Below are 14,318 nucleotides of genomic sequence, written 5' to 3'. Positions count from 1 at the left end.
GAAACTCAGGGATTCTAGCCTTTGCAGAGCATTTACATGTACACAAACCTATAGCACACACTACAGGAAAGGAAAACACCCCAAAAGCGAATTAGGGCCTCTTTAAATATAAAACACAGATGTACTGAGATGACACGGCTCTATGGAGCTACAATTAGGAATAGCATTGATTTAGGATTAGTGCTAATGTGAGCATTCCAACAGTCTCACAGTGACAACTTCATCATGCTGATGCTTAGCACAATGTATCATGTTTACAATCTAAGCTTAGCCTGATAGCATGACCCATCCTACCTTCCCACATATAACAATGGTTCAGAAAACATTTGGAGACACTACTGGTCCTATTCTACTGAACTTATACCGTCATTTAAGGTAACATATCAAGAAAGAGGGAAAGGGAAGAGTTGCATATTTCAGGGTTGAAGGCTGCAGCACTGAACTCCAGCTGGCATTTGTCTAATTTAACCCCCAGTCGTCTCCCCCACGCAGTCACACAGGATCATTAGCTCAGAGGAGAGGACTGTGGTTTGGATCAGAGAGCAGTGAAGTGGCGGTAATGTTGGCAGCCTTTCAGTCTCAGGTTGTGACTCCTCAAACTGCCTTTCAAATAGTTTTTCGACACTTTCAACACTATTGTGGAATTACTAATGAAATAAACTATTTTATAGTATTTTTTCAGATATGCTTCCGTCAAGATAATTACTTCGAGTGTCTCTTCATGCAATTCTAATGTGTGAAAATGACAGCACACCAACATCCCCTCCACACACACACACATTCCTGCAGACAGCCCTCTGAAAGCCTTTCTGTTCCCCACACTGACGTCAGCACTGGATGAATGGCTCTCTATTGCAGTCAGCCTACTGTCAGACTGTAACACACCGAGTGGTGAATCTCCTCAGTGTTTTAGCCCTGTGTGGCGGAGCGTACATGGGCAACAGATAAACACAAACCCATCATCTGTGTCCTCCCACCTTCTTATCCTCTTGGCTCATTTGGCCAATAAGCATGGTGACGTTCTCGTTGCTCCACACCCAGGAGTGACTGGTGAAATACTCCAACACCATCATGGCTTTGTGGAGGCGCGTGATTGTCTTCATCATCCTATGATAAACCAGCGGTGAAAGCAAGACAGAAAAAAAGGAAAGAAGCAATAATATGGAGGAAGGTGAAAAAGATATGAAGGGATAAAGGTGGTTGTAGTGCAGAGCCAGAGAGAAGATGAAGAACAAACCATAGAAGAAGGGCAGTGCAGAGAGAAGCAGCAAGGAGAGGTAAAGGAAATAAAAGAGAGGTGGTGGGATGCAGGGAACATGGGAGGAGTGGAGGAATCAGGAATGAAGAGCCGGACGGGGGCCATGGTGTTGGAGGAGAGCAGAGGCAGAAGGTTAGCAAAAACACGACAAAGATTAACACCAGGTAGAGTAATACAAAAGTAACTTTGTGGCAAAGTTCTTTTATAAAAAACAAGTTTGAATTCAGTCTGAAATGGATTATTTGATACCCTGAGATGTGCACAGATTTTTCACAAGGCGTGAACAAATTACAAAAATCTAGTAAGGTTCCAATTGTACAGGTGGTAATATGAGCTGTACCGTGCTATGTGTCTGTGCCCCTCTTCACCTGAAATGATTTCAACTACAAAACTAATAATACATATATATGTAGTGTAAAAGTTTGTTTTACAGGTATGGTTTAGAAATGTTCAAAATACATAATTATTCTCTTTACACATTTTCAACATGGTCAAGAGGGGGTACACACATTGTGACAGCACTACAAGTGTGAGTGAGAGCCCTGATCACTAAATGGATTCACTCTGCAGGTCAGGAGGACACAGGACACCGTTAAATGGACCAATAAACATATTTCAGGTCAGATGGACTTAATATGGATTTAAATGGGATTTGGTACCGAGGGACAGACAGTGCCCTCCTCTGAATCCAGTTAACATCTTTCAGTTTATGTTAGTTGAGATGTTAGTGATGATTATTCAAAACTAGTAGCCAGCTTTCTGGTAATCAGGGTGGAAATATAAAACCGCTGTGCCCATTAGGGTTAGGATTAAAGGAGCGTTTCTGGGTCTCAAACTGCACAGTTTTTGTAATTAATTGAAACGTAAAAAACTCCAAGTCTACATTTTACCAGAATGTAAATTGCATGGTTGCAACTATTTAAATGTATAATGAATAAAAAGGCCCTTATCCAATAGGCCCGTCATTCTGAATGAACATTTACAGTAATGCAGGCGGATTGAGACTCAGATTCCTCCTGTCCTCATTCAGAGGATGAACATGCACGGCTGATCAGCACACAGAGGCAGAGACAATACTGACAGAACAGCTGCTGACATTCCCAATCACATCACAGCCTAGTAATGTGAGTTAGCTATTAAGCCAAATGAGTTTCAGACAGTCAAACACTAAGTGAGAGCGGATTAACACGCTAACTGCTTGGCTTGCATCTACTGTCTGAAATACCTGTGGCTTGTAGTGAAGAAAGAACATAAATGTGGACATCGATCGGTTAACATGCATAGGGGTTGTGTTCAGCGGGACATGAAGTGTCCCCGACTGGACACAATTTTGTCAAGTCCCAGGATGCCTCAGGATTTCCATGATTGGGTAAGAAGTGGGGGATGGTAATAATGGATGTCATGTTCACAGCGTGGCTTGTTTACAAAAAGTCTTAAAAAAGCATTCCCAACAACAGAGCAAAGCTGAAAACATGCTCTGATAGAAGCCACATCTTGTCGTCATGACAACCTGTCTTCACATACAAGTGCAGCTGATGCCATGGGGTCGATTAAAGACAGAGCCAAAGTTGGTCCCTGCTGCTTGGATCCTTCCCTGTTCCCTCCATCCCACAGAACCAGTCAGTAAAGAAAACAGACAAACAGTAAGGGAGGGGGGGGGGTGCTGACTGGCAGGTGGGAATGTGCAGGGTCGGGGTGCCGTTGCAACCTTACCGGGGCTTGCGGCCTGTCAGCCTGAGACAGCAGTCATAGAGCAGGGCGGGCAGCGTGTGGCTGAGCGCCGTCCAGCACTGATTAGTAAAGGGGTTGGAGCGCAGATTGACATTGGGCCTTCTGAAGGCCTGCTCTAAGGGATTGGTCTTGAAGTTCATGTTTATACAGTACTCTGTAGAGAGAGACATATGACAGGACAAGGAGGACAGAGAGGACGAGATGAAGGTAAGGCTTGTTTCCTCCTCTTGTGATAAAGGCACAATGCAGCCCTTAGTGAGGGCTTGACCCCTGCTGTCATTGTAACAGAATGATATCTGAATGGCTCCAGACATTTACATATCTGGATTTTAACATTATTTTGAAAATGGCAACTTGGGTTGGGTTCCCAAAAGCATGTTCATTCTGAAGTTCAACATAGTCCATGATGAGCTGGATTAAGATGCCCTCAGTGCTGACAGTTTGGGAACCCAACTGAGGATATCCACATTGTAAATAGCAAGCTGTAAAGAGTGCAGAACCCAGCAGTGACTCTGGTGTGAGAGCAGCTGGGTTATACACTCTTCAACTGCCAACACAACTGCACAAAAGCATCATGTAACACATTAGCATTGCAGTTAGGCTACTACACTACAGGAAAGTGACAGACTAAAGCAGCAGAGGTGTGTGGGCGTGTGAGGGGCGTTTGGCGTTAAACAGCAGAGGCGAGACACGTCCAAGTCGGCGATGATGAGGTTACCTGGGCTCTCGTCCAATCAGCCTGAGGTACAGATCATAGAGGAAGGCCGGAGCCTTGTGGCTCACGGCGATCCAGTACTGATTGATAAGGTGATTGGATGTTAGATTAACATTGGGCCGACGGAAGGCCTGCTCAAGGGGGTTCCTCTTGAATGTGGATATTACATGGTACTCTAAGAAACACAAGGTGGTTCAACACATCATCAAATCAGCAGTTACACACATGTTTATTTGCCTGACTGGAAGCTTCAGCACTGCTTCCCCAATCATTATATAGCTCACATCTGATAAGCTTATGTTTGACTCTACAGATAACCCAAATGCTAGCATATCATGACCATCATTGTGTAGTTCACAGGACATCAGCTAAATAAACAGCAATCCAATATAAAACCACCAGATTTAACAAACTATTAAATTCATCTAATAATCCTCTGATGCTGCGCACATATAGTACTCGAGGTTCACAAAGGTATTCATTATTGGCAAAACAATTCCACCAACTGATAACATGTGTTCAGCAGCAGCAGACGGAGTCCAGGGTCATTGAAATGTAGTTTAGTCAGCTACTGTACCCATGGTGCTTAGGCAGACCTGCTGTGGGATTTGATAGTAACCTCCTGAACAGCTACTCAAATTGACCTTGTGGTCAACTATAGTTTATTCCATTTCTTCCAACCACTGAAGTCAACATTGTATATAAAAACCGATGTGCACATCTGGAGGCTGAAGGAACACAGCAGAAGAGTTAAACTTTGAATCAATAGACTGTGTAGGCAGTAGTTATGCACTTTTCAGACAGAATGTGTTCTCATTCTGAACCCAACATCATCTCTCAGACTTTAACTCTTCCTGTAGCCACTCCGAAGGATGCATCCATTAATGCGTATCCTAAATGAGGTAAACACAACATCACTGTGTACACGGCTGAAGGAGAGAAGTTATGGCTGCACTTTATAGTAAACCCTAAAACTAAAAGATAAATAAACTCAGTTCAGGTGTGATTATCAAATCTATGAATGTAGAATGACTAAATGGCATTGTGAATAATCACCTACTATCTGTTTCTTCTGTGGGTAGGATCCACATGATGACCCGGCTATAAAGCAAGATCCATAGGGTACGACTGAACCAAAGCTCTCAGTCTGGGTGTGCCAGACAGTGGATCATATTACAACCAGAGTATGTCATTACAAGTAAGGCCTTTACAGAGGCTGTGTTAAGCAGAGAGAAAGAGGAATCATACCAACTTCCCCCCAGCGGAACGGGTTGATCCCTCCGGTGGTGCAGTTGTACACCATGATGTTTTTAGACCTGTGATATGGAGGTAATAGTTCAGGTAATAGTTGAATTTGACTGTTAAAAGTACATTAACATTTCATTCCAACTTATCCAGAAGATGTGAGACAAGTGTCTATCCAACCTTTTGAGTGTCTGAGATCCAGAGTACCAGGCAGCAGCCAGTGTGGCGTTGATGACCACGTCCACCGGCACCAGGTCCGCCACCGCATCATTGGACGCTCTCATCGTACGCAAGATCCCCTTACCAGCCTGCAGAGGGCCACACAAATAAACTGTAAACTAGTCATGAAACAGAAATCTAGCATCATGATCACAGGGCTCTCCAAACCCTACCCTCTCACTTTGGATTTAGTTGGCTTAGATATTATTTATTTTATGACTGCTGTGTGACATAATGTGAGCGGCAGATAAAAGAACGGCTGCAGTAAGGGCAGTCAGAGGTGGGAAAAGTACTCAGATCTTGTACTCAAGTACTAGAGTGTAGGAATACTCTGTTACAGTAAAAGTCCTGCATTCAAAATGTTACTCAAGTAAAAATACGTATTATCATCAAGATATAGTTAAAGTAGCGACAGTAAAAGTAGTCATTGTGCAGATTGGTCCATTTCAGAATAATATATATGATATGTTTTATAATGGGAGGCGTGTGGTGCAGGTTCAAACCCCACTGCAGTCAGCATGTCGTTGTGTCCCTGAGACACTTCACTCCAAATTGCTCCTGTGGGGATTGCCCACAGTATTGAGTATGTAAGTCGCTTTGGATAAAAGCGTCTAACAAGTGACATTTAATGTAATCTAATGTAAGAATGATTGATCATGAAAGTGTTCTCAAAGCTGGTAAAGGTGCAGCTAGTTTGAATGACTTTGCATACTGCAGGGTAGCTTGTGAATTTACTCCAGGTGGAACTAAAGTCTGATTTAACACTTGATTATATTTAACAACATTCATCCAGATCTGTAAAGTAACAAAAGGGATTAAATACATGTAGTGGAGGAAAAGTACACCTTTTACCTCTGAATTGTAGTGGGGTAGAAGAACAAAGTAGCAAAACATTTAAATACTGAAAGTAAATCTGAAAATTGTACCTAGGCACAGTACTTGTACTTAGTTACTCTACACCACTGCTTGTTTCACATCTAGCAGAGACATTAGCACTCCTTTGGAGCTGTTTCAGATGACCTCACACATGAGAGTCAGTCAGTATACTCTCTTTGGACTACGCTCTGCTTGGTTACTTTCAACCTCTGATGACTTTGTGAACTGCTTTTGTTAGCCCGCTAGCTCCACAGTTGATGTTTACACACCACACCCTCACCATTTCCTCTCCCTCCTGACATGGCAAATTTCTCCAAGAGGACTCTGCTCAGAGCCTCAGTACAATTGAATTATGTGAGCCAGCAAACAGCAGCATTAAACAGGCCCACTAAAAGAGACACACCCACAGAGAACTCTGTCATTTTTAAAACAGGTGTGTCTGTCAATAGGCGCGTTCACACCGGAGTACTTTTACCCGTACTTTTCCCGTTTAGTTCTGATAGTGCCTGGAATTTTGTGTTCACACCAAAAAGAGTACTTAGTTCCGAGAAATTTTACCCACATTTTTTGTGCCTGCTAGAGAGGTGGTACTATCCTGGGGAGAAAATAATCACCAATTTCTATTGGCTGGGTGAATTGCAAACCACGCTCTGTAAAACTCTGAAAAGTTTTGGGAAGCCGCCATTGTATTTGAAGGCATTAGCATTAGCCCCGTGCACCAACGGAGAGAAGATAACTTATGGCAACACAAAATAAAACATGGGAGCGGTGGAGTGTCGGCGTTCTGACGATTTACTCGGGAGGCTTCAGTAGAAGCTGCTGGGAGTCCTAGCAGCTTCTACTGAAGCCATTCCCCAACTCCGGGGACTGCCGGCCAGGGACTTCGGGTGGCAGTGTACGCCGTGAAGTTGTTTGCGGCCTGCCAGTAAACCCAAAGCAGAAGAAGACGAAGTGACGTCAGCGGCTTCATTTGCGTAATCTTCCCTCAGGGAACTTATTCCGTGAACGTGATCTGTACTTAGTTCCATGGGGGTACTAAGTGCTGGCCCTAATGGCACATTTCCACTACACGGGGTGTTTCTCAATGTTGAGTACGCTTGCTTGGTAGCACATGTCTTCCAAGTCACTTGCTTCAGAAGCGAGGCAAGAATACTTCCTGGCATTCGGAAAACAAAGAGTGGAACAGGCGAGCAAGTGTGCGTCATATGAGAGGCCCCGCCTTACATTTTCCGCCACAGATTTGGGGAAATTGGTCCGTGCGCAAAGCATTGTGGGGATTTTAAGACCGCGGAGTCTACACATGTGCAGCCTGAAATTTCTCGCTACGAAGTACGCCGGGCTCGGTAGAATTCCAAGTATGGTGGACAATGGAACAGTCCTTCGGCGGCACTCAATGACGTAGCATGCTTGAAATAGTGGCTCTGGTGCAGCTTTACTCGACATTGAGAAACACCCAGGGCCTCGCTCGGTATGGCTAGGCCTCGTTAGGCCATGTTAGGCCAGGCTCACTTTATGCAGCGTTTCCATTACAGTTTAGTAGCTGGGGCAGTAACTATAGTAACGTAGTGTAGGCCGAGCCGTGACGTCATCTTCAATGCGAAACACAGAAAAACAACATCAGCCGTTAGCACTCAGAGCTCACAGCTCCTCATATCTGTTCAGAAACTAGACAAAATCGACTACAGTTTGGGTTGAACAAAATCGACTACAGTTTGGGTTGAACTCGCGATGCATCAATTGTAGCGTCTTTTAATCTTTTTTTTAACAATTCACTCATATAAAATCCCCTCATCCTGTCAGCACTCAGCAGAGACGATCTTTGATCTTTGCTTCGCACTACGGAGGCCGAGAGTCTCAGGTATCAACACACACGAAAGTCGAGGAGAAAGAGAAACACAGCGCACCGAAAAATACCTACAAATCAAACGTTTGGCAACACTTCGGATTTTTCAAGAAAGACGGTCAACTTGACAAATCGCAAACAAATTGTAAACGAGGAACTTAGCAACGCACATAAAGAGGCGACATGGGGTCTGAGGCTGAAAAGAGAAACCTGAAAGTTAGACATGAGTTCAATCACTCAGTGAGGTGTTCTGTCAGAGAGAGCGGTGTTTAGTTTACAGCAGCCTGTGACGGCCAATAACAGTTTAAATGTCTTCCTTACTGTAAGCAGTTATGAAAGAGCTGTTTGTGAAAGGTTATTTGTATTCTTTATTGTTCATACAGAAACCACTGCTTTCTGCTCACTGGTGAGTTAGCGTATCAATGAGTGTTAAGCACATCAGGCAGCAGCTGTGTGGGCATTGCACTATGGTAGTTGTTATTTGCACATTTTTAATCACGGGCAATGCATCCTTAAATTGTTTAACTGTGAGATGTTATACAATTGTACTCTACTCTGGAGAGTTTGTTCAGGTAAAAAAGAAACAGCATGATGGGATGTGCAGTACTAGTAGAGAGAACCAAATATGTAAAGCACTTTTTTTTGTTAATTTATGATTTGCTGCATATAAGGAATAAAAAAAAAATCCTCTGTCGTACCATATTGAAGTATCATTATTTTGCATCGTATCGCCCTGTATCAAATAATGTTGAATCAAATCGTATCGAACTGTATCGCCTGGTGTTTCAAATGTATCGTTAATGTATCGTATCGTGGCAACGTATCGAGATAAGCATGGCATCGGCCTCAGTGATGGAGATGCACATCCCTACCAAGTACGGCAAAGTACTTGATGTGAAAGCGGCTAATATTGTCAAGAAATTCTGACAATGGAACATCTGAAGCACGTTAATCAGTCATTAAGACAGGTTCAGGCTGCAGTAGATATTTTAGTATTTAATCCTACGTAGGTAAGGCAGCTGCATTTGTACATCATCTTTCCTGGTGCAACTTTGTGTCATAAACAACCTCTGACATAATACTTATATATAGTTGTGATTCTCAGGAGGACAAAACCTAACATCTGACGAACCCATAACCTGACAGACTGCTTCAAAGTTATACACACTAACATATGTAACTCTCTGATAATGTGATTGATGTTCCATTTCAAATCAGTAACAACTGTCCTTCCTCAGGCATCGGAGGAGGGTCATGTCAAGAACACCAGCAGGCATGCTGAGTCTGCTGCAGGAGCTCAGGCAGTACCAGGGATGCAAACTCATCAGGTATGAAAAAGGTGAAAAGGATCCGAGCCCCCGGCTCCCCCACCCCACGGAATATCGGCTTTAAAATGAGGAATAACAGAGGATTTTAGCAGTCAGAACAACTAAAGCAGCAGTGTTAATAATAACAGAAACGCCAAAGAGTCACATCTAATAGAAATATATAAAAGCATTTATTTTAATTGTGTAGCAGTCAGTTTTGGCAGCACTGTTGAGCATTTTGAAAATGTATTTTCATGCCTCTGTGCAAGGCTTAGTCTTTCTATCTGTATAGCCACATGGTGTAAGTACTATACTTGGGCAAAATTTTGAGATACTTGTACTTTATTTAAGTATTTAAATGTTTTGCTACTTTGTTCTTCTACTCCACTACAGTTCAGAGGTACATGGTGTACTTCTACTCTCCTACATGTATTTAATACCTTTAGTTACTTTAGCGATGTGGATGAATGATGTGAAATATAATCAAGTGTTAAATTAGACTTTAGTTCCACCTGGAGTAAATCCACAAGCTACCCTTTAGTATACAAAGTAATTCAAACTAGCTGCACCTTTACCAGCTTTGACAACACTTTCACGATCAATCATTATAAAACATATCATATCTATAGGCGCTTTCACACCGCAGTACTTTTCCCACAAAGGTTCATGACAACTTAGTTCATCAGAACTCTTTAGTTCTGATGAACTAAGTACAGATCGCGTTCACACCGGAGTAAAAGGGGGTAAAAAGGTTCTCATTCACTAATTTTTGTTCCGGCTTTTTTTGGTGTGAACCATAGACTTTATATATAAATGGACGTAGGGTCTGTGACGTCACCCATAGGATTCTGCAGAGTTGCTTAGAAGCCCTTAGTAGGCGGAGTCGGCCACTAACGGCTCGACAGTGACGTCAGAGTTCAACTCCCGCCTTCTCCAGCCTGCTCCAAATAAGGGCAAAGAGGCGGAGGCGGGACCTGCTGCCACCGAGCTGAAAGTTCCAGAGCTAGCTGAAGCTACGAAGCTAAGCTAACATGCTCCCCATCTGCACACTGCCGTGGCATTTTACGTTTCTAAGGTAAGCGGACATGAAACTATTCAGCAAAACTATAAATAATAAGTTATTGAGTTTTTTGCATAATACTTCGGAATCTTAAAATCCCTTAACGTTTGTATGCAATTGTGCTAAATTCAACACTGGAATCAAGCAAATATGAATATGTTTGCATGACATTAGTTATTTATATTTTGATATCACTTAATTATACGTTTAATACATTTAAGTCAAGCTAAGGTACATGTGATGGTAGCTAGTTAGTGCTCTTACCTGTGAGGCCTCCTCCAAACAGCATAATAACCAGACTGTATCATTAAAACTAAGTACCAGTTCTAGATCCTTGATTTTAGACAAACAATTCAAAAGACAACATGTATTTAAAGACCAACCTTTATTTGAATGTGCCTCTTAACCTGAGACATTAGTTATACAGTAATAGTATTGCCAATCTAAAAAAATTGAGCAACTCAACAGTCACCTTTATGTTTCTTATTGTCTAAAAGCATTTGTTATTTTCATTTCCCCCCTCTCATATTCAGTGTGGACGGATTGAGACAGCGTGGTGTCCAGAAAACTGCAGAGACTTCAGGGAGAAACCTCCGTATGATGGACGTCCTGTCTGTTGGTTTGGAGAGGACTGAGGGTCTTTCCTCTGTGAGGAGGTCCAGGCCTGATGGAGGAGCCCATGCTGGGCAAAGCTGATACCAACTGCACAGGCCTAGTCTGTCACTTTATTTGACTAAATGTGTTTACTTTAATAGTTTTACACCTTCTGTCCATATGTGCTTTTTATTTAAAACATGTTTGATTAAGTTTTGGTTCACATTTCAATAAATTGTATTTGCACTCCTTTTTTCCATTATTCTTACTGAAGATCTGCCCCATTTATTTGTGACGTTGCAAACTCTGCGGTACAAGGCACAAGTGATGTGAAGCTCATAAAGCGAGGGAAATAGAAATAATCAGCTGATGGAGTGTAGATGTGGAAATAGGTGCATTCGATCAGCTGACTGTTTTTACAATAAAAGTAGTGTACTGGTCTTAAAATCTCATAACATCAGCTCTTTTCCTCTTGGATGAAAATGTCGTGTCTTTCAGGCATGTCCTTTCCTAACAAAAATTACAGGAAACATAAAACATTATTGCAGAACAAGTGTGTTATTTATGGAAGCTGTGTGTTTGTGTGTTTAGGGGCTGTAGATATAATTATTTTGTAATTGTAATGTTTTTTGTTTTATTTCAACAGTGAGCTACAAAGACAATCAGATTATGAATGAAAAGTATGAAGTTCATCAACATTGAAATATATGTTATTATCAAAATAATATTTAACTGTTATCAAAACGTAGTGCAACTGTAGAAGCTTGCTCTCTTGTCTCACTGAAAGAATAACTTTTACCACATTTTTTACAGACAATATTGAGAGATAAATAGTAGCAGTTCTCACTATGTGTTAAATATATTTGCCTTCAATACATTAAATTAGAAAGCTGACAAAATCATATTGCTTGTTAACATCTAAATGTAACTTTTTGCACAGAAAAAACCCTCAAATTCACTGGTGTTTAGGTGATCTAGTATTGTTTAATGGAATGTATATCAGTGTATTAAAGTCAATACTTTCTTTCTTCTACAGTATAAAAAAATAGTCTTTGTACCTGTGCTGAAGTTCACTGCTGTGAGGAGTCCAGTTCTGTCTCTCACTCTCTGATCCAGCCTGTCTGCATCACCTGGACACCTTAAACAAACAGATATATATATGTAAAGTACCATGTGTACAAACAATATAACTGATTCTCTTCTGTTGAACATTGTCCGAGTCAGGGTCTTTTTTATTTTACTGTAACTTTGGAAGTTGTGTTACCAATGCTTGCTGTTTATTTGATACCCATTTGGTAATGCAATTAATAAAAACAACAAGGTTTGTTCTTCAGATGACTGTGATGTTAACATGTAAGCTCAATAATGAACTCCAGCTCAACCAACCATATTGTAATATCTAAGTAATCATCTTGAAATATGACATTAATAATTGTAATATACACACATCTTGTTTTGAGGTTGATTTCACCTACACTACTACTTCGACATTAGCTTGTCTACATACTTGAACATAGCCAATTTAAATTAACATTAGCGATGCATACAGTTATACCTACATAATCATCATCTCTCTAAGTTACAAGGATGACCTTATTTTATCAACCTCAAACAGAAGCCGTTTGTTGTACAGTATTATCACACTTAACACTTGTCTATTTCGTTTTAACCTTTATAAATATAGTCTATGATTTTAACTTGGAGGCTATTATTAGCATCGTTAGCACCGATGTAGCTACCACTCGCTTACACGCTAACCCAAGCCGTAACATTAATTACGTAGCTGATTAAAATCATTAACACATAAATAAGTACTCAAATTTCACTTACCGCATTCATGCAGCGTCTGTTTCAACCGCAGAGCGAGTCACAATAGTCCGATATATAAGCATGAAGAACAAACAAACACGGCCGGGGGCAAGTTGTGTTCCCTGGATGAGCTGAACAGGCAGAGTGCCTGTAGCTTCACGGAGCAGCTAGCAGAGAGACAAGAAGCTAACAGCAGCTGTCACTTCACAGAGCCGTCACTCAATGTGACCACGCCCTAATTTATGCAAAAACTTTAAGACCTAATATAAATAAAAGGGTCGTGTCAGAAAACAATTCACTCACAGATCCATAATCATGAAGGGGGAATCTAACTATATTCATAATAATATTTATTGCATCCATGGGTAGAAACATGTTTTTTTCTGCTGTAAAGTTGGGCATTTTAACATGGGGGTCTATGGAAATTGCTCCTTTTGGCAGTCAGTCCCTATCGGCCAATATATGAACTGCAGTGTGTGCCACTTCCGTATTGGCGTCCCGGCTCTTCCACAGAGTTTACCACTGGGTGTGAACGCGACATTTCGGAACTATATCGGAACTAAAATGGGAAAAGTACTGCGGTGTGAACGCGGCTTATTATTCTGAAATGGACCAATCTGCACAATGACTACTTTTACTGTCGCTACTTTAACTTTATTTTGATAATAATACTTTTCTACTTTTATTTGAGGAACATTTTTAATGCAGTACTTTTACTGTAACAGAGTATTCCTACACTCTAGTACTATTACTTTTACTCAAGTACAAGACCTGAGTGCTTCTACTTTTAGTCAAGTACAAGACCTGAGTGCTTCTACTTTTACTCAAGTACAAGATCTGAGTGCTTCTACTTTTACTCAAGTACAATATATATATATATACTTATACCACCTCTGTTTATAGAAATAGAAGGCTAAAGCTAACGTTAGCAGATAGTGACAATGTATGCTAGCTAGCTAGCTCAACGATTCCTTAAATAATATTGTCACAGAAAAACTTTTCAGTTCAAATCACGCTCTGCCGCTCCGACAGGGAGCTCTGCTCTGAACACCTGAACGGCCCGTTCTAACAGTCTGTGCCACAGTGACTCCGGACGCACAGATAATATTAACGAACGCACCGTAGGTAATGTAGCTGCTGAAGCTAGACCATCATCTCGGAGCAGCAGAGCCTTATTATACATCCATGAGCAGAGCCGACAGGCAGGAAGACTCGAGCACACAGCTCGCACTTCATTATAATATATAAAAAAAGAACACCATGCGTGTCATGATGGCACATAAAAGCTCACGGCCGCAGATTACTCCGGGTCCCAGACCCCCCCATACCCCAAAAATATTTGTATTGTGGATCTACATGAATCACACAAACGACCTATTTTGGATTCAAAACGGCGAATTCCGTCGAAAGGTGACAACTTTGCATCACTGAGTACACTAAGTACAAGTTCATCAGGGCAACTTAAAAGACAACCACGCCCCCCATCTAACTGCACGTTTTCACATCCATGAGGTTCCTTTCAGTGAATTGATGCAAGAAATGATGTGTCTGTTTATCATTCTTGCTCTCTTTTCAGTGGAGCTAGGCTACCATGCTTTACTGAAACAATTCATCTTTCTATAGATCAATAAAAACAATGATACGGTTTCTGTCAATACTTA

General features: G+C 41.5%; 1 protein-coding gene and 1 long non-coding RNA gene across 5 annotated transcripts in view; both read right to left on the bottom strand.

Moving 5' to 3' along the window:
• The window catches only part of far1 (fatty acyl CoA reductase 1), a 37,154-nt gene that overhangs the window by 2,968 nt on the left and 19,868 nt on the right, over positions 1–14,318 (bottom strand). For 3 of the 4 annotated variants that reach the window (XM_079684807.1, XM_079684809.1, XM_079684808.1), the window contains 4 exons: positions 5,130–5,257; positions 4,953–5,020; positions 3,708–3,879; positions 978–1,107 (listed from right to left, as the gene is read on the bottom strand). In XM_079684807.1, the coding sequence (XP_079540933.1) occupies positions 978–1,107; positions 3,708–3,879; positions 4,953–5,020; positions 5,130–5,257 (498 nt within the window). Of the gene's footprint in view, positions 1–977; positions 1,108–2,971; positions 3,144–3,707; positions 3,880–4,952; positions 5,021–5,129; positions 5,258–14,318 lie in introns of all 4 variants that reach the window. The other variant, XM_079684810.1, reaches the window with a different exon arrangement.
• Positions 10,621–14,313, bottom strand: LOC307041417. The gene is made up of 2 exons (XR_013808752.1): positions 11,907–14,313; positions 10,621–11,358 (listed from the first exon to the last, which is right to left on the bottom strand). It is a non-coding gene; the product is annotated as an uncharacterized lncRNA (long non-coding RNA).

The sequence above is a fragment of the Notothenia rossii genome (assembly GCF_949606895.1).
Source record: "Notothenia rossii genome assembly, chromosome: 5".
NCBI classification, from domain to species: Eukaryota; Metazoa; Chordata; class Actinopteri; order Perciformes; family Nototheniidae; genus Notothenia; species Notothenia rossii.
Note: the sequence above shows the minus strand (reverse complement) of the source record. Positions and strands in the feature narration are given on the sequence as shown.